The sequence below is a fragment of the Hippichthys cyanospilos genome, chromosome 16 (genome assembly GCF_059441005.1).
Source record: "Hippichthys cyanospilos isolate Australia breed blue-spotted pipefish chromosome 16, RoL_Hcya_1.0, whole genome shotgun sequence".
NCBI lineage: Eukaryota > Metazoa > Chordata > Actinopteri > Syngnathiformes > Syngnathidae > Hippichthys > Hippichthys cyanospilos.
The window spans coordinates 18,233,545-18,259,435 of record NC_142384.1 but is presented as its reverse complement, the minus strand read 5'-3'; the positions used below and the strand labels follow the sequence as shown (position 1 = coordinate 18,259,435).

Genomic DNA, 25,891 nt, shown 5'->3' with positions numbered 1-25,891 from the left:
GCAGCAACTAGTTTTAGACAAGTTATAGTTTTATATACTCAAATAATTATAGACGGAAATACAGATAAAATGTATGTACTGTTTTTTTGTTTTGAAAAGGAAGTGTTGAATGAGGGGTAGGATGAAAGGCTGGCTGATGCAGGGAGGGGAAAAGGAAGAGTTAGCTTTTATTTTTGTATGTTGAGCCACCTGTTTTAATGACCATTAAAACAAAGTAAAGTATAGTCAAATAAGACACATAAAAATAAAGTTTAGTACTGTTTCATTCTTTTCCTTTTTCCAATCCCAATAAATGAATAATCCTCAGATGGGTCTGCTTAACATTAGTGTGCACAACTCCATCCACAGTTCTTTGTTTGGCCTTCTTGAAAACAGAAGCAAGTGTTGTTTAATAACTTAAGAGTTATTTTACGAATGCTGTCCAAGAAGAATTAACCAAAAAAAGCAAACTAGAGCTGCTGGAGTCTCGCCTCTAACCCAAACCTCATTGCGGGCCTCAGAAATGGTGTTCAGAACTTGACCGCAGTGCGTGTGTGTGTTTTTGACATTAAGTCTGCAGAAGGGTGTGTTCTTGCTTTCTTTCACCGAGCACTGCCCGTTGTCAAACGTGTGGAGAAGCAGACGACAAACGACCGGTCCTCGGGTGATACGCTTGTGCAGCAGGTACGCATGTATTTATCTATTCAGTCAGCTGAATTGTATGATTTTTGTTTCGTTTTGTTTATGATTTCATCGGAACATTGTGTTCTTGCATGCTTGGATTTGGTAAAGGACAGCATCAAAACAACAGCTTCTGCTTTGAAGATATTGGGCAGATGAAACGTTTGAAACACTACCGGAATGTCTTCAAATGGTGTCTTTAGAAAATATTTCTCATATTTTGTGGGGTGCTTGCATTCACTCTAAGAGTGCTTCAAATTTCAGTTCAGGATTTCAAATTACAGTTGAGTGATGACTGGAGTAGGGTTCCTAGGTAAGGTTTCAACTCAAGACTAGGGTTTCATGTGGGGGTTTAATACCCGTGTTAGAAGTTCAAGTCAGTATTGCAGCGTAGGTTAAGGGGCCTCCAGCGAGGGTTCGACTTTTAAGTGAAAGTTACAATGATGCATCCAGCAGACGGGTTTTATTGCAGGTTACAGAGGGGAACATGGCCCACAAGCTGAACATGGCGGTGCTGGTGTTGCTGGCCGTCGCCGCGGCAACCGTGACGGCTCAGAGGCGACGCGCTCAGACGCAGACGGCCAACGCAGACGAGTGGAACTACCGGGATGGCTGTGAGCACACAGATTTGCCTCTCTTCCCTTTATGCCACGTCTGAGCGACGACGTGGGCAAAGACAGAGGTGACCACAAAAATTGACGGCACATTTGGCGGGAAAACTTCGACAAAAGAAAAAAAAACAACATGGACAAATTTAAGGCCGAGAATTCTGTTTATTTTTTTACTTTTTCCCACTTGAAGTGGAAATTTGATGATATAGTCATCATTCTCACTTTTGCATCAGTAGTCTGAGAAAAAAGGCGTGATTCTGAGAAATTCTAAGAATTCTGCCTTTATTTTCAGAATGTATTCTCACACTTTGATAAGCGTGTGAATAATAAATAAGGTGAGAAGTTTGAGAGTAAAGCCATCGTTTTCTAAATGCTTGCTAACGGGAGGTCGAAAGCTCCGCCCTATAGGTGTCAAATTTAGCCTATGTCTGGCTCATTTACTGTCATTTAAAACTGGGAAGATTGAAAAGCCCATGTTTCCTCATGCATTTCCCTCGATTTTTGCATTCCTCCTTTCGACGGCACCTCGCAAACGGGACACAATAGAAATTTTATGTTGACACTCCAAAACCACCGGGCGGCGTTAGCGGTCAACTTAATTATAACATTCGCAAGCCTTTCAATGACTGATGATTGGCTTGGCCTGGACTCCCATAATGCAAGTCATAATACTCTAATTATGACATCATAAATATTTCTATTTCAATTTCATAAATACACGGATACACAGCGTGGTCACTTGTGCTATCATTGCATTTTTACAATTTGTCCGGCCCCAGCCGACAGGGTCAGCATGAGGGGCGTGTCCAACCTTACTCAGATTCTGGACAACTGGCGCTTCGACATCCTTAACCAGATGAAGGGACTCCTGCTAAACGACCATCAGTCCCTGCTGCCCGACTACGCCAGGTACCGCCGCAACCCGACCCGAGAATATCCAAATACAAGAGCCCACCCAGTTAAGGAGAACATTCCCCGCCGGCCCGCGGGAATGCCTTCCTTCCTCTGGACTGGAAATAAACACGGAGGGAGTGCCGCGTGCACTTTGGAAATATAAGGTTAGGAAATAAACAAAAAAGGCGACTGGTGTTTCCTGCTTCTCACCGCACTTTGGTTTGGAGGGTGAGATGTTATGATGGTCCAGTAGTTGAAATCACACGGTATTACTTCCGCCTCCATGCTTTTATTCACCCAAATTGCAGCTTCGGCTTTTCTCCTTGCGCTCACATAAAGCTCAAGACTTCAATTGGGTATTCTTACGAAACCAAATGGTCTGTTGAGAGAAAACCATTCTTCAAGATGCTAATGTAACATTTGTTACTCCTTTGCGCGGAACATAACAAGCACAAAAATCTCATTCGAAGTCCTTTGCTCCCGAAATTTAGAGCTGCGAGTTCGATCATGGCAACGGCGGGCGGAAAATTGTAGAGTTGCCAGAAGTCCGGCAAAGATGTCCCGCAAGCTAACTGCTAGCGGCGCAAAACAGCACATAGAAAATCTACGCTGACATGTCTCCGTCCAGGATCCAGACTCTGTCCGAGGCTCTGGACGATCTCTTCAAGGAGTTCAACGCCCTCAAGGCTCACCTGGGCGAGCTGATGGAGAAGTTCACCGCCATGGAGACCTTCATGGATGAGGTGAAGGCCGAAAGGGCCGGCGGCCGGACCCAGACCCAGTCCCAGTCCCAGACCCAGGCCTCCTCGGCCCCTGTCCCCCGGCAGACGGGCAGGCGGGTGATGAGGAAGAAGACCGCCCCCCCGGCCGCCGCCTCCTAGGGAGCCGGCGGTCACGGCTTGGTGCTCGCGCTGCTTTTTTTCTGCAACAACCATAGAAAAGTATCTTTGTCACTGCTACAAATGAGCGCTGTGAAGCTAAAGCTATCGAGTAACCCGGGAGGATTTTGTCTCCTTCTGGAAACATTTGGACGGGCGCGCTGTGAGGGATTTGCTTTTGCAGCTGGAGCTCAGCCCAACACGCTGAAGCGCATCCAAGTGGGATTGTTTGGACGTGCTCGCTTCCGCTTTGCGTTTTGTTTCCCGCCGCATCACGCACATGTAAACAAACACTCCAGTTAACAAATAAAGTCCGCTTTTGCATCGATGTTGCTTCATGAAAAACAGGACCGATATCCTAAGACTGCGATCGCTGAGCATATCAACCAGGTCGTATATCACAGGTTGGACTACGGTATTGAGATGATACTCATCATCTGCGCGGCGTGAGATTGAGAGCAAGTGCAGATTACACACTTCTACCGTGAGTTCCAAGTGTCGATAGGATTACTCATGTTTCCCCCCACGACTCTGATGTCACACCAAGTAGGTCGCAGAAGCTCACAAAACCCAAAATAGCTTCAAACATTTTTGGATGGAGTCGGATAAAAGTATCGTGACACTGTAAGTATGCGGAGAGCGGATAAAAAAAAGCGGACTTCTGCAAAGTCCTGATTTTGACTTGGTCTAAAGTCCTCAAAATGTTAGGCCTGCAACCATGTCAAAGCCAAGACTGAGAAATTGAGATTTAGTGGCAACTGAGACTTTAAAGACTTTGCCATGACGCTTTGGACTTTAGGCCAAGAATTTGATTTTCAAGACGACGATAAATATCGAGGACCAAGACTTTAAGGGCTTGATATAAGGACCCGGATGACCTGGAGACCGAGGCAAAATCAGGACTTTGCAGAAGTCCGCTTGGGCCTTTCTTTCCTGCCCGTGATTCACGGAGCCGCGACGTCGGCGGCGACCACTCACATTTCACACATTTCCGTGTCAGCGGGGTCGCGGGATCAATAATGAATTTCATACCTTGTGGCGTCAGCGAAACGCCCCACCGCCGCTCCCCTAATATCTTCCCGCACTCTTCCTCATTCGGGACCTCGTCTTCTATTGATTTGGGCCTCTTAAAGCCGGGCAAAAGACTCTTTGGACATAAGGTGCCATGGACACAGGACGGTCATGGAAAACTCTTACTAGTTCAGATATCGCAGAGACACTGAGCCCGTTTATGACGGGGGAGCGTATTCTGGACAGGTAAACACCTACAATAACGAGACAAGATCAACCTATTAAAAACATGACCTTGGAAATGGACACAGACGCCGCGGACGTCATCGCATTACACAGTCACATGTGCTTTTTGCCACAAGGAAGATCAGAAGTGAAGCGTCGGGGGTCTCCGACCCGAATCGCGTCCCAGCCGAGTGCCGCTATAATGAAACACCTCCGCGGATGCTGTCACATGAGCGCAAAATTTACAAGGGAGCGCCCGAGGTGGCTGACGTACTGACCAGGACTTGCGCTCAAAGGTTTCAAGACAGTTACAGGGTTTGGGTTTCAAAGTCGGCTTTCAAAGAGAGTCAATCGGGTGCAGATTTGGGTTTCAAGTCCAGTTTTTAACTTAGGGCTTCTAATAGGTCTTTAGGGTATCGATTTTCTTTCATGTTGAAAGTTCTTGGCCCGTGTTATTTGGTTCTTATTTCAAATTGGGGTTTGAAGACAAGGTTTCAAGTTTCAAAGGGGCGGTTAGAGTTTCAATTGTGGCCTTAAGGTTAGCTGTTAAAGCACGGGTGTCCAACTTCAGTCCTGGAGGGCTGGCATCCTGCATGTTTTCGAAACATCTCTCTCAAACGCATCCTATTCAAATGATTTCAAGCTCCCGCAGAGCTTACTAAAGAGCTAATCGTTTGAATCAGGTGTGTTGAGGAGAGAAAACCGGAAAAGATGCAGGACACCGGCCCTCCAGGACCGGAGTTGGGCACTTATGGGTTAAAGTCTGGTTTTAGAACGCGATTATAGTAGGGTTTCGAGCCTGGCTTTTTGTTCTAAAGGAGAGTAGCTGAGAAGAATTTTCTGTGTGCCCCGATGCAACTTTTAGGACTCTCTGAGGATCCCTTTGTCCTTGAGGTCAGCTTGTCCTTCGTATTGACAGACGGCTTGCGACCCGCGGCCACCTCTGAGGCGTCTGTTCAAGCGTCTGGTAAATGTCAGCAGGACAGGGAACACCACCAGCGCCTCACTAATGAGCCACCTTTTTTGTCTTGTCCTCGTCCTCGCGCTGACGTTTCTTCATCTTGTCCTTAGCATCGCCGTACGCAAGTCAGCTAGCCAATCCATCGATTACATGTGTTTCAATGAGATAACTTGTATATTTTTGCATCAAAAGTAACTACTGTCATTTAGTTGTGAAACTCTTCTTTCGTGCCTGTATGGCTATACTGTATTGCCCCCGGTGGCAATGTGCGCACAGGAGGAGTTGGATATTTGGAAGTAAGGCGAGTTTGCGCAGTCAGAAGGTGACCTCGTTGATGATGTATTTTTGCCGCGTCGAGGTGATTGCATCATTTCTCTCGGTTTCATTTTCTGCCCGGGAAACGAGTCAGCGCGCTTCCATCGGAGGCGCGGCCGGCCGACGCGTTGACTCGGCGGGAAAAAAAAAACGTTGACGTGGGTGAATGAGAATGAGAGAGCATCGCACGAGGGGACGGCCTTCAGCTTGGCATAAATCACTCAGTCAGCAAGAATCGGAAAAAAAAAAAAAAAAACAATATGCCTGCCGTCCCGAAAGACCATGACAGCTCGGGTTGCTGGGGACGGGCGCAGGATGGAAGCCTGACACCTTTGTGTGAGAGCAAAAACGCGGGGGGCCTCGAAACGCAATCAGGGCAGTGCAGAAATAAGCCAGATAAAGTTTGACGAGCGGGCGCCAAGGCTTGTTTGCGTTAAGACCAAGCAATACGTCTCCCTTGACAAAGACTGACGCGCTGGCGGACGGCGCGGCGCAGCGCTCGTTAAGTCTTTATATGCGGCACATGTGCGCCGCAAATTCACTTGTTTACGAGCAAATTGCTCGGAATACGATTGGAATCAATCCTAAAATCGCAATCTGATTCACAACGGCCCTCAAAATCAGACTCAGATTCGAAATGCAGAACAGAATCAGAGTCGATATTAGAAATTATACGAGTTGGGCACAAGATTCCCACTGGATCGATCTAATTTAGAAATAGAATTAGTTTTACGATCCACATTCAAATGGAAATACATGAAAATGAGTTTCAGCGCAGACTCGATTTAAGATTCCATGTTAGCGAGGTGTACAATCAGTTTCGGCGGGATCGGATCAGCCACGAGAGTGCGTCGCCTCCCCGGAAGGGCGGACGCAGAGCTGACATTTTCTCAATTTCATTTTTCTTGTCATTTGGCGGCCAATAAGCAAAAAAGCGTCTCGAATATCAATGAGGCCGCGTTGAAGTTATGATGTTTCGCTACAATGGGATGTTTGGTAATAACGCCGGGTTATTATGTTGCGCTATTATGATGTGATGTGGAACCCGCTGCGCTCCGGCGCTTCTGCTTCACGCTTTCATCATTTCCCGCGTCCTGAAGGGATGCAAAAATAGCAACTTCTGCTCTGCCCACAAACTCGTAATAAAATGAGGGAATAATACATTCGGATTAAATATTCAAGAAATGAAAAAAAACTCGAGGCATTTCCACTGACATCTCGATTCATTCAAGCACTTGTATGAACTAAAAGGTCTTGATCAGATCGCCTTGAGGAACGCACACACCGCACCCCAAACTGTGAGTAGTCCAACAATCGTTATGGCTTTATTTGGACGTGTCGGTACTCGCGGTAAAAGCCGATAGCGGTTCACCATCGCGGACTTGAAACTACAAATTAGAATAGAAAATCGAAACTCATTCAATCCCAATGGCGCTTTTGTACGTCTTTTCATAAGTCCAGACATTCAATCCCAGGTGCTTATTCATAAATAACCTCGAGGAGGAAGTCCAGGAAGTCAAGCCAGCGTCTTTTGCATTCCGTCAAGACTTTATCAAGAGACTTGCGTGCGCGTGTGTCCGTTTGTCTTTCCAAGGTGTGTTTGTTTAGGTGTGCGTGCGTGTGTGTCATTGATCCGGTCCTAATTTGATGAATTATGACCCCGCCGGCCTTGGGCCGACTAATTTGAAACACGGTGAGCGGAGGCAGAGGAAGACACGCTTGTCCTCCTCAAGGGCGACAAAAGCGTGGCGCTGGTCCCGCCTACTTTTCGAAACAAAAATAAAAAACGGATCGCAGACAGCGCTCACGGATGCCAGTGAAATGCTGAAAGCGAAGATGGAGTAAAGATGGAGAAAAATAGGAACTTGAAGACAAAAGTATTCGGACAGCTACACAAAGTCAAAAGTAAATAAAAAGTCAACATTTTCCATAAGTATTGGGACATGTAAAATAGGTTTTGGAAAATGTGGAGACTGGACAAATATATTTTGCAGGAAGCGAAAAGGGCAAAAGTGAAGTGCTACATTTTTGGACAAAAGTATCGGGACGAGTAACGGAAGTGAAAAGTATAGGGCAGGGGCTCCAAACACGTTTAAGCGCAATCGACCGGTCAAATAATACCCAATCAGCTGAAGGTGAACCAGAATATAAAGAGGCAAAAACCAAAAAAAAAAAGACTCAAGCCGAGACGACGCAAAATTATGGAGGCAAAGGCAGGCGGGAAAGCCTCCTACCTGCTAATGAAGTTATTTCCTGTCCAATCGGCGGAGCGGGATTGGGTCTTCGCCGTGGCTGATAAGGAAAGAAAGCGGTAATTGGAATTGACCAATTGGCTGTCGGTTGGCCGGACAGCTCAGACAGACTCATTATGGGATGGAGCAGGAATTTACCTGAGCGCATCCCAGCATGCACTTCCTTCAAATTCAGCCGGGATAGAGTTAAGTGTACCAAATGATGTGTCCAGTGAGGCTATTAAAAAAAAAAAAAAAAAAAAAAATCTCACTCAGGCTGAAGCGGACATCACTTGAAGAGCGGTCGCCGCGTGTCTTTTGGGGACACCGCGTTTTAAAAGGGGGCAGCAGGTGTGCGCCTGAGAGGCGTCTCATTTGCGGCCGCAACGAAGCAGCTGTGAAATTAAAACGGCCGGCAGAGTCATCCCTTTGTCTCTCCGAGGCCGTGGCGGACTTTCGCCGACGCGGCACACCGGCGACCCATCTGTCAAAGGCAATGAGCCGCCGCGCCAAGACGCGCCAGCCGGCGGGAAGTCGCCATTTGGGCCCGAGTCCCATTAGCGCAAATACGTTATGTTTTTGTATGTATACTGCCACAAACATGAAAGTTGTTCTTCTAAAGATTTTGTGCCCCCGCCTCCTAAAGACACAAATTGACGGCGGCTCGACGTCACGGTTGACTATTGGGTCCCTCCATGGAGTGGAGCCTGGCGACAACGCGGCTCTTGCGTACGCACGGTAGACGACAAAGAAAAGCCGGATGAGCACAGGTGCGCAGCAACGATACCGCCAAGAACAATCAACAATTTTTACAATGAAAAAAAAAGCAAACATGCTAGTCTCTCAGAGGAGGGAAAATGAGACGCTCACCAACACTATTACGTCCAATCATCCCGATTTGCAGAAATATCATTTGGGGGCACCGTGCACAAGGCCGGACGCTTGATTGCAAACCGAGTCGGCGTGCGGTGGATGGGCGCCGGCGTTCTCTTCACTCTTCTTCAATGCGCCAGTCTGCATGTGTGTGTTTATGTGCGTGTGAAGAGCACAACAACAATTAAACGCGGGCACATAAAAACGGCCGACGTCACACGGCTGAGTCAGTTGGCGTCTCGCATGGCTGGGAATACGACACGACAACAAATAGCCCGGCACCAACAAAGTTCCTTTACGCGTTCTCACCGCTGCCGAATACTCACATACGTGAATACAAATTTAATATACAGTACCTTATTTCTCCGAATACAAGTGCGTCAAGTTTTTTTTCCTCATTTTCAACCCGATGACTTATAACCGCTTTATAACCGCATTACTCAAAAGTGACAGATTTGAACATTGATCCGGTACGAAAGACTAATTTGGATCCTCATTTTGATTCTAATCTGAAATTCTGGGAAACTGATTCTTACTCTAATACTTATTTCGCAGGCGAAGCAGTTTTCAAACGAGAGGCTGATTCTAAAACCGATTCCTACTACTACTGACCCCAAACTCCGAAACGGATTCCAGTCCTGAATGTGATTCTGAAATTGATTCTTATTGTAAAACACATTTTTCTTTGTAATATTTATGAAACTAAAACAAACCGTAATCCGTCAAACTGAGTCAATCTTCGACCGATCAAGTCAATTATGTAAATGAAAAAACAAATAAATATTGAAAAATCTAAACAAATGTGATTTGTTAGCTTGGCAAAACTAGCCGCTGACGACCGCTAAACGGTAAATACGTTTATCGATCATGTCACGTGTGCACAAACTAATTGTCAGAGCAGCTGTTTGTGCCTTGGTGTCCTTTAAGTAGATTTCGTGCTGCAATGCGATGCTATTGACCAAACGTCACCTTAATAAAGTACACAGCGATACGATCTACTTAGTAAGTCAATGACTTTTTTTAGCTAATTATCCAACTATTGGCTGCTCATTAGGCACTTGAATTAATATTTCAACATACTCTTAACGGCACAATCTTTCACTCTAGCAAGTGCCTCTAACATATTAGCCGTTAGCATCGGCTAGCATCTGTTCAATGCCAGCACATCGATCGGCTTTCCGTTTTCTGCTGCGCGTTGACTCTGTGACCTCTGTCATTCGGAATCAAGCACTCGCAGGCGGACGAGTGGCCCCGCCGTTGGCCTTGGCTTGGAGATGTTAATGTCAGCTGATGGATTGTCATTTGAGGGGTGTCAAGGCCTTGTCCACTTCTGGCGGCCAACCTCCACACCATCCATTGCTAACTTTAGCCATCACTCGGTTTGTCTTTTGTGCATGTGGACTTCGTATGTATATATAGGCCTACAGTAGAACCTAGTACGGTACAGTACACTCGAAGCAGCAGTATATACTGCGCAGCTTTGGGTTTTTATGGTAAAATGAACAAAAAAAAACATTTACTTCGATTCAACACCGGTGAGGCGTTCACCGACAATGTGGGAAATCTGACACACTTAACGAACGACAAATATATAACATATGGATATGAAAAAAAGAAATCATGAAGACGAGTTCACAAAAAACGAGATCTATTCTGTTTTGCAAATATTTGTTGCCAAAGTGTTGGTGCGTCTCAAAGGAAACGCCAGAATTTGACCCCCAAATTAAGGGTGCGTCCTATACACAGGCGGGGAATTACGCCATTCAAGTTGGGAAGCTTCTGTGACCTCTTTTGGCAGAAACAAACACTGCAATCCATTTGAACGAACACTGTATTTTGTGAGAAGCGTTTTTGTGTGCGTGGCTATCCGGCAGAATGCGCGTGAGGATTTTCGGGAGGACGCTGCATGTGCGCGCACGAGCGCGCGTGACGCAAGACGCGCGAGAGGGATAGAGAAGAAATGAGCGCGCCCGCCTGCCTCACAAGGCGCCGGGACGCGGCGCAGACAAGTCCTCCCGTCTTCACTCTCGCCCTCCGCCAGGACCAGCGGACCGGGCCGGGTCACGGGAGGACCGGGGAGGAGGAGGAGGAGGAGCGTTCGCCCGCCGGCGCCATGCCGCACGCCGCCTGACCCGACGCGCAGCATGAAGACCACGCGCAAGTGTCGCGCTCTTCTGTCGGTGGGCCTGAACCTGGTGGCGCTGCTCTTCTCCACCACGGCCTTCATCACCACGTACTGGTGCGAGGGCACGCAGCGGGTGCCCAAGCCCAACTGCAGCGCGCAGCGGCGCCACAACTGCATCGACTACGGCGTTAACGAGACGGACCAGAGCAAGGTGCACTACAGCTGGGAGACCGGCGACGACCGATTCCTCTTCAGACGCTTCCACACCGGAATCTGGTACTCGTGCGAGGAGAACATCCACGAGGCAGGTGGGTGGCACGCAAACTCAAACTCAGATCAACTTTATCGCCGCTCGTGATGCGTTTGAGGAGCCCGGGAGACCAAGTGCAACAACAAGAAGAAAAATGTATTCTATCTTGTGTTTGACAGCATCGCTCATCAGTAATGCTAATTTTCATGGGATGGAATGTTCTGAGCTCCCTTTTCCATGCCCTGTAAATTGCTACAGCTCTATATAAATGAACAGAAAAAAAAGGCATCCAATGTTTTGCAAAAGCAAAATTAGCAAGGAGCACTTTTATGTTCCGATTATTTTGCTCTTAATTTGAAAACACGGCTGCACGCTTCTGCTCATGTCATTAAAAAGCATTACATTTGCTGAAAACCTGCTACAACCTCATGCACGCCCCTAAAATTGCCTTCTCGTACCCCCGTTTGTACCGAACATCGCATGCAGACAAACAATGAACCGGTGGCCAGTCAATATGAGGGCTCATATCAGCAAAACAATGAATCGGTCGATTTCAGGGTGCAGGGACATGAAAAAGGATTTGGGTAAAAAAAGGACCAATCTACTACTTGAGTCACTTTTACCAAACATCCATCTTTAGTGTGTAGTAAATAAATAAATAAGAAAAATTGGGGGATTGTTTTATCTGACAGCAAACTCAAAGAGTGACTCAACAGCGCCTCTGCAGGTTGCAGCTAAGAACTGCGCTTCACTTTGCTGTGCCATATTTTTTATGTTTTAATGCACTTTTCTGAGTTCTAACGGAACATCTGTGCACCTCAAAATTGCTGACAAAAAAACATAACTGCTTAAAGCCAATTAAACGTTCTTTTTAGCTTTAAAAGCATTAAAATTGATGTTCTGTCATCCTCCGTACAATAAAAATCATGCGATTGTTCTTTTTAAGTCCGTTTGGGGTGTAAAGAGCACACAATCAAAGTGGAGAGTCACTCACTGGATTGGGTGTCCACCAACGTGTCCGCTCTCTCGCTCGCCACCTCCTCCGTGCGCCGGGATGCAGTCACCAATGATTCATGCCGCCATTCGCTGCACAATGAAGGAAAATGTCACCCCCCCGCCATTAAACGTAATTACACACATATCCACTTTAACAAACGTTGTCTTGTGTGACATAATCACGAGTACAATCGGGAGAACAAAAACGGATAAATAAGATCTGGTCGGGGAACACACACACACACAATGCAAAAAATAAATCATAAAAAGGAATATATTGTTATTTTTTGCTTAAAAAAGAAAAATATCTTGTGTAGCAAGAAAAGAATGTTTCAAGATCAGATTTGCTTATTACAATTACTGTACCGATATATTTTTTCTCATTACAGATGAAGAGATCATTTTGAATTATTTTTAGCTTAAGAAAAAGACCATGTTTCTTAATGTAGAAAATGATAGCACGAGTAAAATCGATGCACTTACACGAATGACAGATTAGAATTATGTTTACTTAAATCTACTGTAGTTTTAGTTATTGAAGTCATTTTTGGGTGTGTCTTATTTTAAAATGATAGCTTTGCATGGGTATGATTTAAAAAAAAAAAAAAATCTAATTCATGACTGATTTAAGAAAAAAACATCCAGGAAAAATTTGCTTACAAAACTGGCCTAAATTTCTAAATTAATGAAGACATATTGCTTGCATTTTACACTATATTTGGACCATTTGCTTAAATCGAGGCTCAAATTAGGGAAAGAAATGCTTATTTGATGCTACAATTAAAAAAATTTGAGAAATTTTTCACATAAGAATTATTTTCTTGAATTTTACCTTACATTGAGAACTGCGGATGAAGCTTGATTATATTTGAGATTCACATCTGTAATCAGGCGCCTTTGCGTGGGGCAACAACATCCCGCTCACCTATTTTTTCTTCTCACCTTAACCTTGGGAGATGATAAATGACGCATATGCTAACAATTTGACGACACGAGCTGTTCTATATGGAGCCATGATGCTAAGCGTGATGAAATACCATGAAAAAAGAGGGAAAAAAGTGAAGGGCTTCATTTTTTGATACACCAATAGAAAGTAGATGACATCCATAATAAGAAGACGTATAATTGAATGTGGCTTTGATTCTCATGCAAATGAAGTCCTCCCATGCGTGGATGCGTCTCACCTCGTCCTTCTTTGCCTCTCCCTTTGCTGGCGTGTCTTTGCGTGCGTCTCAGGTGAGAAGTGTCGCAGCTTCATTGACCTGGCCCCCGCCTCGGAGAGAGGTGAGTAATGACGGCCATTACGCGCCCTCGCCTGCTCCAGCAGAAAATGGATGGAGAATGGAGTCAACGCTTCATACATATACAGCATATTTTGCATTTAACCGCCCGCATATGGTGTCTTCCTGACATATATGTACATCATATCCTACGCTACACACGGCCGATAAATGATTATTGACGTGTTTCTTTACAATTCTTATTTGAGGTTAGTTGGCGTACGTGGTTAATCATCCGTTCCAGCAGGTGGCGGTAATGCACCTAAACAGTGTTTGCCAACCGGCATAAAACTCTACAAAAAGCTGTAATCTACCGTAGCCTTTACTTTCTTAACACCGTAAACGAACTTATACATGCATGCTGTCATACACGATCTCGCTACCTAAATCCACACATGCAACATTATGCACTAAATATGCAGTATTTATATGCTATAAGTACTGGCAGAAATATCACAGATACGTTTGTTTTTTGTCACGCTAGAAGTTGTCAATATTAGAGGTGCAATGATTGACAACAAATTGATCAAGTTAATCGATGATTATGGAGAGATAATGACATATTAGGGCAGATTAATTGCCGATGAAAAAAATGGCTAGCCGCAGCTGTAGTAAAATCACGCAAACCCAAAAGGATAGGATATAAAGTTGTTTTGGCTTATTGATCCAATAATACACCTGCATTCGGTCACATGATCTGATATCTATCATACGAGTGTCCGACGTATGATTGTATCTAACCTCTTGAACTTTGACCTCAGCTCCCATCCCCACTTTTGGTTGCGTGTCACATTTGTTGTCGAAAATCAATCAAATCTTCGCTCTCGGACCTGCTGTCAGGCCCTAATCCTCTGAGCGCCGGCGGGAGATCGATGGAGATTGGTCACGCTAATCTTTTCACCTCGGCGCTCGTTCGTCAATCGGGCCACTGATGAAGCGAGCGCCGGCACGCTTGCGGACGTTGCCGGCTTCCATTGGCGGTTTTAAGCTAACTGCTATTGGTGTGATTACAATGAAATAAAATTAGATTTAAAATGTGGTTCACCTTGTGTTGGAAAGCAACTAATCTCAAATTCATACTGTTGACATCCTTTGATTTGTTCCACTTGCGCAGGAGTCAGGGCAGCGAACTGTAAAAAGGAGCACGGAGGGTTGTCACTCGGTTTGGTCTCGCTGGGAGCGGATAATCTTTTTAAAATGTGTCGTGAGTGTGATGATGGCACAGCTTGAGCCATTGATGCCAACGCGTGGAGGAGGAGAAGCAAACCCAAAGCGTGACAGCCAGATTCCCTCGAGAATTAAAGTATTCAAATAACCTTTTTCCCCCCTAAACATCATTTTCACAAAGCACACATTACTTTCTTCTCAATCAATCGGACATAAATTCAAGGTGTCCCAATACTTTTGTCCGTAATCTAGTTTTGGAAGCGTACCTGACGCCTTTGCGCGCGTTGCGTCAGGCGTGCTGTGGCTGTCGGTGGTGTCGGAGGTCCTGTACATCTTGCTGCTGGTGGTGGGCTTCAGCCTGATGTGTTTGGAGCTTTTCCACTCCAGCAACGTCATCGACGGCCTCAAGCTCAACGCCTTTGCCGCCGTCTTCACTGTGCTCTCCGGTAAGCACGGATTTGCTCATAATGACAGTCACAAATCTTGATGCGTGTTCCATTTCAGTCCTGTTGATGGTCAGAAGGTACTCACTCACTAACTATTCAGGTACCAACCAAATAACCACCTATTTAACTACTCACTCAAGAAACAATGACCTAACCAACCAACGGATCAACTAACAAACCAACCAATCAAAAGCCAATGAAGCGGCCAACCTCTTGACTAACTGACTCAGCTACCAGTGAACCGATGATCAACAAATCTACCAAGAGACTAACCAATGAACCGACCCATGAAATGTGACCGAGATCTTCCCGTGTTTTATTTCATTCTTGAAGGAGGTAAAACAAGCACGTGTGTTGCACATCCATCTAGTCATCATCAAACGTGAGAGAGCGTTGCAGCTTCACGCGAGGTCACGCCAGTTCAGAGGTTATCCTCTCTGCGTTGCTCCGCCAAGGATTGGAAGCATCTCAAAGCTCTTACACAACCACGAGAGTGTGTGTGTGTGTGTGTGTGTTCTTACACAAGAAGTTGGCGCTGCCGCTGTCATTCTGGCCATGCCAAGATGGCATCTTGCAGTCCAAGTAAGCAAGGAGCTCTTCATTTCATCACAAAACTGTCACTTGAGGCACACGAGGACCTCCGCAAAGGCTTTGTCCGCAAAGAACTTCTCGGACGGCGGTGTCCAAACTCAGGGCCGGGGCCATTTGCGGCCCGCCGTCCATTTTTAAGCGGCCGCGACACGTAACGTGAAACCATAAAACATGATTCCCAATCCCAAGTAATGGCCGGCGGGTGACAGGCTCTCTAACCGCTGCCAAATCCCATCGCAAGAAAGAAACAATACGTGCTTGCTCGATTGACTGTCCAAAAAATTCAAAAAGGCCCTTGCGTACCTTTGATTTCTCATTGTGGCCCTCAGAGGAAAAGGTTTCCTTGCTCGGTGGGCATGGCGCGATGAAGATTCACGCCGACTCCGATACACTTTGTAAGGATGCGGCTCGATTGGTCGTCTATCTGCTCACCTTCAAGAGCAGAAGTGAAATCTAATTAGTAAGTGGCTAATGAGCGTTTTTCTCTCGGCGAGCCGACTTCACCGTGGGCTGCGGAACTTACCAACCTCATAATAATGTGACGCACGTTTGCTAGAAACCGGAGCCGATGCGTCGTCAAGGTCAGAGAGGAATGATGCTCGCTTTATGGCCCGCCGTAAATCTGCCGCGCTTGTTATTTACCCCAACGCACACACGGGACCAACACACACTTGCTGGACACGCGGTGGCGTTTTAAGATGTTGACTGATGATTACGCCCACACGTGGGATTGATCCGAAGGCCCCGACATGCGGCTCGTACGGATCGATGCGCGCGCTATGATGACTAATAAGCATAATTATAGCTTCTCTGATTGACGACCGCCGAGTTGCTAAGTGAAGCCGGACTTCTTTCTTCATGCTCCGTCTGGCTTGTTATCTGTGACGGGCCATGCCTTTGCTACTTGAGATTTACTCAACTAAATCCACGTCTTCATACCGCCACCCGTGAAATTTGTACAGAAGAAATCCACCGGCCCCAATAAGGACGATCCCTGCGATTACGAAACCGAGAATCAAATCAAATCATTTGGGGCGAATTAATTATGGGGGACAAGCTTCTCGAATAAGTTTGAAACGCCAGTCAAGAAATTCAGCATTTTAGCCACTAAGCACGCCTCGTAGTTTTCAAAGCGTAACCATTTCTCTGTGCACTTCAGGTCTTCTAGGAATGGTGGCCCACATGATGTACACTCAAGTGTTCCAGATCACTGTCAGTCTAGGTCCTGAAGACTGGAGGCCTCACAGTTGGGATTATGGATGGTCTTTCTGGTGAGTTGACGCACATTTGCTCAAATAATCAAAAGGGTGAATATGGGAGCCCCAAATCCCCAGCTGCGGAGGCAGATGGCTTCTCCATTAGGCTACTGGGCCCCTGTAATTGTCCAAATTTCCAGGAAAGAAGCTTGCTGACTCTCTCAGCTCCGGTCAGTTTTAAGAAAAATAGTTTCAGCGTTTGGGTACGACATTCCTAGACATCTACGGAGTGAGAGTCAGAGTCATAGTCATGAGCTTCAGTGGTCCTTTTGGTCCAGAGGACCCACAAAATTACAAGAATGGGGGAAAAACAAACAAAGTTGTGATTGGGGCACAGAGGGGATTTTGAGATGTTGCGACTTGTCCCGTCAGCATGGCGTGGGGTTCCTTCACGTGCTGCATGGCCGCCTCGGTCACCACGCTCAACTCCTACACCAAGACGGTCATCGAGTTCCGCCACAAGCGCAAGCTCTTCGAGCAGGGTCTCCGCGAGGAGCAGAACTTCCTGGACCAGGAGGCCTTCCACTACTTCCGAGAGCGCTCCCTGCAGTCCATCTCGGGCACGCTGGACGTCTACCCGGGCCCCGGGGCCGTACCCGGGCCCCCTCCGGATCCAGTGGCGGTCCGGAGCAAGATGAGGACCGCCTCCATTGACTTGGGCGAGAACACGGACTCACTGGGGGAGGAGCAGTGCTAAAGGAGGCCATTTTCCTTCGAGCCAGAACCCGGATCCCTTTCTGACATGGCAATTTGAATGTGCAGCCGCCTTTATTTGACGAAGAAATGACTTGACAAGACCTATGGAAATGTCAATGAAACCACACTTGGATTGTACGTAAGAAGAAAAGATGACATAATATAAAGTGAAACAATCAATACACTGTGTGAGATCCTTGGATGCGGATTTTTTGCGTGCGCATGTTTTACGATGCCATGCGTGGTATTCGAATGTAACTCATTTTCAGTATAAAAAGTAACCGTTAAGACAAGAGCAACAACAATGTGCCAAAATCGACGTTACCCTCCCATTGACTAAAGTTAGCTAAGATGAGCTAACAGTCACGCTTACATAGCCATTTCAACATGCGCATGTTAAAAATTCAACATTTTAAAAATAAACAGGACTTTTTTGGCCTTGTGAGTGCAATAACCATCACCGATACAACTGGCTAAGAAATTGAAGAATAAATTGCACGTTTTTGACATCTTTATTTATTCAGAACGCTTGAAACATTTAACGAATCAAACTGTAGACTTCTTGTATCGCTAACACAACTAACGCTAACATGTCGGCCATCCAAACAATAACCATTAGTAATTAGCCACACATATCCTGATTGAACCCGTAGTGAGTTTTACTCATTTCAATGTTTCATTTACGCAAAGAATAAATGGATGACGTCTTGTATTGTGAGCACAACATGGTGGATATCACGTTAGCCGTTCATTAGTAGCATGTAGCTCGCTAGTTAAAATTGTGTATTGGGAGAAAAAAATGTACAAGTTATTTTAATAGAAAATAAAGGTTTTTATTTCTTGTGGATTTGTTTCTGTTTTGCACAACAAGCTGTTAGCAAGTGACTGCTTGGAATTTTTACTGTGTTCTTCCATACAGCTTTTTGAATATATCTTTTTATCGACGAGCCTTTTGAAGACGACAAACGTAAACAGTTTCAACAACCACAAAAAGTGATTTCTGATCCTGGTTCGCGTGATCATGTCCAAATAATTGTATCCGGGATCTCAAAAATGACAACGTTGCTGTCATTTATGCACAATGGTGAATTCATCTTTTGTTGTTGCCTTCGCGCACAAAAGTGAAGGCTTCAGCACAAAATCCGAGCGTAATGGAACGACTTTGGAATCAAGCTGTAGGCGCCATATTGACGCGAGCGGCCGGCGCTGCTATAATGAGGATTTGAGTCCTCACCAGAACAGTGCGATCTACCGAAAGCAACAAAAACAAAAATGAATGCAAAAGAGCAGCGCCAGGCAGTGTGTGTGTGTGTGTGTGTGTGTGACAGAGGTTTAGTGTGTTACATAAGGCTGGCAGATTGTAAACAGCCGGGATTAAATTGGCTCTGAGATTTTGGGAGGATTTAATAATCCTGAGACTTTAAAAGCCTCCACGTCACTTTTTTTTGTCCCTCTTTTTATTTCACGACAGCTCATCAACCTCTACAGAAATGCTTTTATCGCACATCCTTTTAACACATTGTCGGGAATCGTAAGGTTTCAAACGCTAACCCGAATTTGAAACCCCGATCCCGGTTTGAAAGTGTCATTTGAGACCCCAACCCAGATTTGGAACCCTAAACTTGATTTGTAATCCTAATCCTGTTTTAAAACCCTATGTTGAGAACCTATTTCGATCTTGACACTTTGAGTGCCGCTGACGTGAATACGGAGAAGGGCCGTTGATGTCAATTATTTTTTCCGGGTTATACGGCGCACGCTGGTTATAAGGCATAGGGACAAAAACGAACCAATACAGCTAATGAGTCCATTTTTGCTCAAAAGTTCAAGTGCTCGAAGTGCGCCTTATTGTGCGAAAAACACGGTGACCACGGTCAGCCAGAAGGCTCAAAATTGGCTGGCGGTCTGTCTTTTTTAATGACTGGAAATACAATTGTTCAAATCCAAAACATAGCCCTATTTGAAAGAATAAATCTTGTGTGAATTCCTCACTATCTTGAAAGCCTAACCCTGTCGAAAAGTGGTGTGCAATTCATAAAACAAGACTCGTCTACCAGAGTGAACTTTTTAAAATTAAAATCTATAAGCATTCTGTCAGTCATGTTGTGTATGCGTGCGTGTTCTAGTCACTCAGCTCACTTCACATCTCCAAAGCAAACTTTGAGTGGACTCAAGTTTTTGAGCTTTTCTGATTTTTCTTGTTGTGCTTCCTGCGGGGCTCTCGGCGCCATCCCAGTGGTCCCGTTGCGATGATGCAAGCGCCGGCAAGCGCTTTACAACTCCAACAAAAAGCGCAACAAACCAAAGAGCGAACGCGGGCTGAGCTCCCGACACCACTTTCACGGGCCTGCCCGAAATTGGGTCGACTTGTCTATTATTCAAGTCGCCGGCGCCCCCTGGACAGTTCGGTAAAAAAAATCCCCCAACGGGCGGTTTCACGGATCGGCGCGAAATCGCCTGGACATGAAAGGACGCGCAAAAACGTCCCGTAAGTCAAATTGTACAAGACGTCAGCCATTTTAGAAAAATGTCTGCTGGTCCTTGGAGTTAGAAAAAGATGAAGCCCCTGACAGCAGTTTCACTGGTTAAACACAGAATTTGGTGGCGGGGTTTATCGTGAAGGGAATACGCCAAAAAATCTCAAGAGAACCTTGCCTGAAATTGAACAGCAGGTCCGCCATTTTGATTTGATGCTCGTTATCTTCTTAACAAGCCCTGCCGGGGCTTGAATACTACCCTAATCATTTGACTCAGGTGTGTTTGAGAGAGAAGGTTCGAAAACTTGCAAGATCCCGGCCCTCCAGGACTGGACTTTGACACCTATGCCATAACAGAAAAGAACAGAAACACTCCAACCACCACACAACGAAAACAACTGAAAATGACTTTTTTTCTTTTTTTTTGTATCGCAAGTGTATAAGTGGTAAATTACAAATTTGAAGGGGTCAAAAGTATTAGTGGTATTAGTACTTAGTATCGGAATCAGTGGCTACTCAAAAGTTGAACACTAATACCGGTAGCAGGCTGAGAAAAGCGGCACGAAACATCCCCGGTTCTAACGGAAACAAAATGTCAGCGTGGCGTCGACATTTTACTGACGAAGGTCGTTTGAAAGTGGCCAGCGTGCACATGACACCTGTTCTTGGAAAGCATGCTTTTACAAGAGCACCAGCGCCGGCGTGCTATAAAACTAGCCAGCGTGTTGCTTTTTTACGGCGGCTGCTGCTGGATTTGCTGTCTTGTGTCACACTGATTTGTGGCGACACACTTTACAAGCGCAATATTTTTTTTTTTCAGACTACGATGCTCAAGACCAATCCATTCTTCACATAAGAGTGTAGTAGCACAACCTTGGCTTGGATTCAAACCCTCAAGAAGATAATACGGCCTTTCTATTTGAATGGGAATCCTGTCTCAAAGTCAGTACTTGTGTCCTTAAACAAAAGTTGGGGAAATTCAGTGAGAGTCTTGCGTCCAAAATGAGGCAGATCTTCTTCAATTTTGTGAGTTTGGGACATGTGCGACTGTGTGATTGCTGCCGTGTTGCATCATCATAAGCTGCGTTGCATTGCACATGAGCGTCACCTCATCAGTTAATGATCGATACCTCAACTCAAGAAACTTTAAACCAGGACCCCAAACATTTTCATCCGAGGGCCACGTTATTCTTCTCTTCTCAGACTATCTTTTATCAAATGAATAAATAGGGATGGTTATTCTATCATAGAAATGTTTTTTTCTGCATTCATGTCTTTTTTTCCTGGGGAAAAGCAGAAGTTTACAACGATCTGAATGTCCAATTCAAGGTTGTTGATGCTACAGTATGAAGAACTACTACTCTCTTGTGGTCAACTTACACTATTACAACTTTTGTGGGCCCATCCTCTCGCCCACAGAACCAACTGTGTCAAGTACACTTCACAATTGCAATTTTTTTTTTTTTTTCATGTATGTAAGTGTTCCGTTTTGAAAATGCTTTTAAACGCTGTTCTTGCGTGAAAACATACCCACCCAATTATTGTCATCACTTTTATTTATTATTACTATTTATTATTTTTACTGTGTTTAATAGGTTTAAGTATTACAAAAACAATGCCCTGACATCGTTGGATTTTTCTGAATGTGGCCCTCAGACTTTGGACACCCCTGCTATCTGTTCAGTAATACAGCAACTTGTGTGAAAAAAAAAACAACTTAGAAGTATTACTTCAATTTATGATAATTTTTTTTTTTTTTTTTAACTACGAATTCTCAATTTAGGGTATTTGTAGTCAGACTGTTTAAAAGTAAAGCATTTTATGCAAGCTGACTGGCCATTGTACATAATAATGTCACATGGGCATTTTGAAGGAATTCGGGGCATATTTGGACTTTGTTTTTTCCCCCCTCAACGTGAGCGCCTGCTTATCCGCGGAATCAGCTTGGAGCTGGAAAATGGCTCATAGGCTTTGTTTGGGAACTTTCTCCGAGCCAACTTTGGATGGAGGATAACTCCGGGCTGCAAACGCCACAGCGGTCGGGAAGCCAGATGAGCTCAAGTCAGCAGTCGAGTCGGTCCGCTCTTATCCTATTATGGCAACAAGTTGAAGCTAAGTCATGTCGACTCATGCGTGGCACAGAAGCCTTTCGTCTAAATATGTAATCTGCTAATGACTGTATGCTGTTATGCAGAACTTTCAAAAATTACTTTCAATGACATTAAAATTGTGAGGCATTCAGGTACCGTAGTCATAAGGGCCAAGAGTACATTGATCAGATGCTTATTGTTGTCAAAAATCAAGCAAAGCAGTGAATTGTCATATTCAGTTTGAGTTGTCCTTTTTAGGGCAAAAACGTTTGCATTATGCCATTCAAACTTGGATTCTTCTCACTGAACATTCATTTAAAAAGTAGTATCTATTGCACAAAAGTGATGATTTGGTTTCCCTTCCCATGATACCAATGTGACTTTATACGTATCATCACTGTGATATTATGCCTTCAAAGTGATATCAAGAACTTCTATTGGGTGCTAAATGTTCTGTAGTTTGTTAACAGTCTGGTGCATTCAAGGCTAGTAGGTAGTCCATTAAATTAGTCTCGAATGGTGCGTTCGAGGACAGCCTTTTGGATGTGATTGATAATACTGTATAACCCAATAATAGTTTGCATTTAAAATCAAAGTGGCCCTTGAGTCATGGATTTTTTCTGTCCCTTAGTTGCATCCTTCAATTTTTCTGTAACCTTGGAGAAAAAAAAAGAGTGAACGTGTGGTATGTTTAGGGCTTCGAGGTATTTCTCTGAGTTAGGGATGTCAAACACATTTTAACCGTGGTTCTGCAGTAGTTTCTGTCGAAGGGCCGTCACGGACATGACGTCAAGTAAATTTCAAGCGTGATCGACACACATTGGCCTCATTTTGAAATCAGAGGCAAGTAAAAACTGTTCAAAAGGGGAAATGATAACAAAAAACGCTTGTTGTTTCCATAAAAGAAACAAAATAAACAAAAAACAAAGATAACTTCCAAATGTAATATTTTAGTCAGTACCTTGAAGTCAGTTAGAATTTTGCGGGCCAAATAAAATGATGCGGCGGGCCAGATTTGGCCCCCGGGCCTTGCGTTTGACCCCCGTGTTAATCTAACTTTAGGCCTCAACCATAGTATGGTGTGTTCAGGGGTAAATGGACTTTCACTTATATAGCGCTTTTCTACCTTAGGTACTGCTGCGCGGTTCAGTCCAGTTCTCTGACCATCTTCTCTTCTATGTTCAACTCGTTCGTCTTGGCTTTGCGGGCCTTGCTTTGCGGCGTTTTGGGTTTAAAGGCCGCAGAGACCAGCTCCTTATGGATCCTCTGCTCCCTCTGGCGCCGGAGCAAGGCCAACGTCTCCTTCCTCTGGGCCGCCATGGCCATGTAGCGCTGCCGCTCCTCCTCCCGCTGCAGCGCGGCGGACAGGTTGGGCGGTTCGGCGCGGCGCGGTTCCGAGGGCACGCTTCGGTCCGGCCGCGACACGGGCAACCTCTGCGGGATGTCCGCCGACACCAGGCGGGACTCGCGCGGCGTCGGCATGTAAAACGAGCTCCAGAGTAGCCTGGCGTGCGATACGTCCTCCGGAGAGGAGCCGCTGAACACGGTCAGGACGTCGTGGGAAGCCTCGCTGTCGCGCTCCGGAGAGACCGACATTACCGACAGTCGCCACTTTACCAGAATTTTGCTGTTCACGGAGCGTCGTTTGGATTGGTCGCCATAGCAACGGCAAACGACCCGGAAGAAGACGAGCCCGCCTTTTTTGAGGTCGCAAAGTAACTTCCTGGTTCATGAACTCTTTTTTTTTTTTTTTTTACGAGGCAAAATAATAATATATACGAAAATTATCCATTTAACCGATGCGTTTCATAAGTTTTATTTTAAATGATTGGTTCATTCAATTGAATTTAGGATTACTTTATTCCTTGAAAGGGCTATGGAAAATGGATGGATTGAAGGAAAATCTTTTAACCTATACATTTAACAATAGTTAATTGACTACAAAGACATTAATAATCCAAAATGAAAACGAGTGAGTGTTTTTCAATCCGTTCAAACTCAAAGACGTGTTTTTGTTGTTGTTGCTTTTAATCTAGACATTGAATCCCAGGTACTTTTTAGTTTTTGAAAGAAAAAAAAAAGGTCTAAAATCGGCAGTAATTGATCCCCCTTAATTTACTCAAGTAATCAATTACCTTAGTACTTTATTCATTTAGTGCCAGGCATTCGTAGAACCTCCTTTAACCACGAACTTGAAAATGAAAAAAAAAAATATACACTTGGGCTTGAATGTCTGGATTCTGAAAAGTGGAAAATGTGTCTTTGGGACTGAATGAGTTCATTAAAACAATGCATTTAACATGCTGAGATCGAACCCATTTAAACTGCATCAACACCCAAGCCTAGCTGTTAGTTATAAACATTATACTGTAATCATTTTTATACTTGTTCAAAATCAAAAGTGGCTCTTGAGCATAAACTCCTTTTCTCTATTGCCGAATGGAATTTTGAAGGCTTTTGTGTTGCTGCCAAATTTGGACCAAAAAGGTCCGGTCCCAGGCCCAGTTGTCACGGTCAGACTTTTTTTTGGGGTGGGGGGAGGAGGAGTAAGTTCCTCACTATCACCCGCATCCTCTCCTCCTCGTCATCAGTGGCATCGACTTGCCGTGAGCTCTCCATCCGGCGCTGAGGAACCCACCTGACCTTTAGTACAGTGAGTGGCATTTTATTCTTCATCTCGCTTTAAATTTTATTTTGCATTTGAACTAACTGATTTCGGATGATATCCAAAAACAAAACAGTGACTTTTAAAGTGCTGTCACTTTAGGATGACTTGACATGATTGGTTTGGACTATTTAGGGTGACTTTACATGATTCGTTTTGACTTTTTATCGTGAAAATTTGATTTAGTGAGAAAATGTATATTTTCCTAAGCGCAACGGCGTGAAAAATGCCCGTGTCAGGCACTGTTGGTCACCCCGCAGTGCCCTCGGGTGTGGCGTCCGTTTTTTTGGTGTAAACGCCAAGCTTGGCTGGACACGAGGGCTGCCGCGCCTTATAAGGCGGCGAGCGCAGGCGGTGGGCGCTAGGTGCCCATCGGCCCTCGGCGGGCGAGCGGCAGCCATCGGGCCGGCCAAACATGGGCATCCCGGCATGGCACATCTGCGTTATCCTGGCCGGCGTTTTGCTGGCTTTCTGGCGACTGTGCGGCGGCAGCTCAAAGCGTAGAGTGCCTCATTGTGGCCTCCACCGAGGAAGGCAGTAAGTAGCGGTGTGTGGCTTTGCAAAGTAGGATATTTTCCTCCGAAAAATACTACTTCTTTCTCTCAGTAAATTTTTTTCCAGCAAAGGTTTTTTTCTGCAACATGTATACTTTGACAAGACACCTACTTTCTCTCAAAAGTTAACCTTTGGTCCTGATAAATATTGACATTTTTCTTACTTTTCGGGTAAAATTACTCATTTTTAAATGTATACAACTGATGTCTATTAAGATCACAGCTTATTTTCAAAAACCAGATCCTGAAAAACTTGTCGCTCAGGAAAATGTTGACTAATTTTGGAGACATACTACTGCAAATTTCGAATGAGCTATCCATAATTATGCTTGGAGAAAAGTGTTCTGAAAAACTACTACAACTTTTTCTCCTCTTTTCAAGAAGGAAGAAAAGAACCTTTTCAACTGAAAAATTCTTTTTATGTCTTTCATCTAAAACGGGCGTGTCAAACTCGTTTAAACTTGCGGGCCGCATGGAGGAAAAGCTAATCCCAAATGGGTCGGAACAATATAATTGTGGCATATATTCATATAACTTTAAAAAACATCTTCAAATTCCTTATTCTTTTTAATACTTGCAACTATTAATTTATAAAACATTTCAAGTTTTTCGTTTACTGAAATAATTCAGCTCATTTTT

At 44.9% G+C, this 25,891-nt stretch overlaps 3 protein-coding genes across 5 annotated transcripts; 2 read left to right on the top strand and 1 right to left on the bottom strand.

Moving 5' to 3' along the window:
• Positions 1-522: 522 nt before the first annotated feature.
• LOC148411149 (uncharacterized) lies at positions 523-3,371 on the top strand. Of its 2 annotated transcripts, none has more exons than XM_088437525.1 (4): positions 523-663; positions 1,133-1,274; positions 2,051-2,180; positions 2,794-3,371. In XM_088437525.1, exons 2-4 carry the CDS (start codon positions 1,148-1,150, stop codon positions 3,044-3,046), a joined length of 510 nt encoding a protein of 169 aa, XP_088293651.1. In that variant the 5' UTR covers positions 523-663; positions 1,133-1,147; the 3' UTR covers positions 3,047-3,371. The 2 variants fall into 2 exon arrangements, with proteins under 2 accessions (XP_088293651.1, XP_088293652.1); XM_088437526.1 differs by lacking the exon at positions 523-663 and adding an exon at positions 810-973.
• A 7,160-nt stretch (positions 3,372-10,531) lies between these two features.
• On the top strand, positions 10,532-18,311 carry gsg1l (gsg1-like). The gene is made up of 5 exons (XM_088437524.1): positions 10,532-11,092; positions 13,267-13,314; positions 14,771-14,923; positions 16,674-16,785; positions 17,143-18,311. The coding sequence occupies exons 1-5, from the start codon at positions 10,804-10,806 to the stop codon at positions 17,465-17,467; spliced, it is 927 nt and encodes a 308-aa protein (XP_088293650.1). The 5' UTR covers positions 10,532-10,803; the 3' UTR covers positions 17,468-18,311.
• Positions 12,029-23,686, bottom strand: hoatz (HOATZ cilia and flagella associated protein). Of its 2 annotated transcripts, none has more exons than XM_088437527.1 (3): positions 23,160-23,686; positions 13,215-15,946; positions 12,029-12,120 (listed from the first exon to the last, which is right to left on the bottom strand). In XM_088437527.1, exon 1 carries the CDS (start codon positions 23,627-23,629, stop codon positions 23,180-23,182), a length of 450 nt encoding a protein of 149 aa, XP_088293653.1. In that variant the 5' UTR covers positions 23,630-23,686; the 3' UTR covers positions 12,029-12,120; positions 13,215-15,946; positions 23,160-23,179. The 2 variants fall into 2 exon arrangements, with proteins under 2 accessions (XP_088293653.1, XP_088293654.1); XM_088437528.1 differs by having other exon boundaries at positions 13,215-13,345.
• Positions 23,687-25,891: the final 2,205 nt, after the last annotated feature.

Excerpts from the sequence above, each read along its gene's own strand:
- LOC148411149 (XM_088437525.1), top strand. The coding sequence starts at position 1,148 with ATGGCCCACAAGCTGAACATGGCGGTGCTGGTGTTGCTGGCCGTCGCC. Across the intron at positions 1,275-2,050 it reads GTGGAACTACCGGGATGGCT|CCGACAGGGTCAGCATGAGG; the intron begins GTGAGCACACAG and ends GTCCGGCCCCAG. Across the intron at positions 2,181-2,793 it reads CTGCTGCCCGACTACGCCAG|GATCCAGACTCTGTCCGAGG; the intron begins GTACCGCCGCAA and ends GTCTCCGTCCAG.
- gsg1l (XM_088437524.1), top strand. The coding sequence starts at position 10,804 with ATGAAGACCACGCGCAAGTGTCGCGCTCTTCTGTCGGTGGGCCTGAAC. Across the intron at positions 13,315-14,770 it reads GGCCCCCGCCTCGGAGAGAG|GCGTGCTGTGGCTGTCGGTG; the intron begins GTGAGTAATGAC and ends GCGTTGCGTCAG. Across the intron at positions 16,786-17,142 it reads GATTATGGATGGTCTTTCTG|CATGGCGTGGGGTTCCTTCA; the intron begins GTGAGTTGACGC and ends TTGTCCCGTCAG.
- hoatz (XM_088437527.1), bottom strand. The coding sequence starts at position 23,629 with ATGTCGGTCTCTCCGGAGCGCGACAGCGAGGCTTCCCACGACGTCCTG.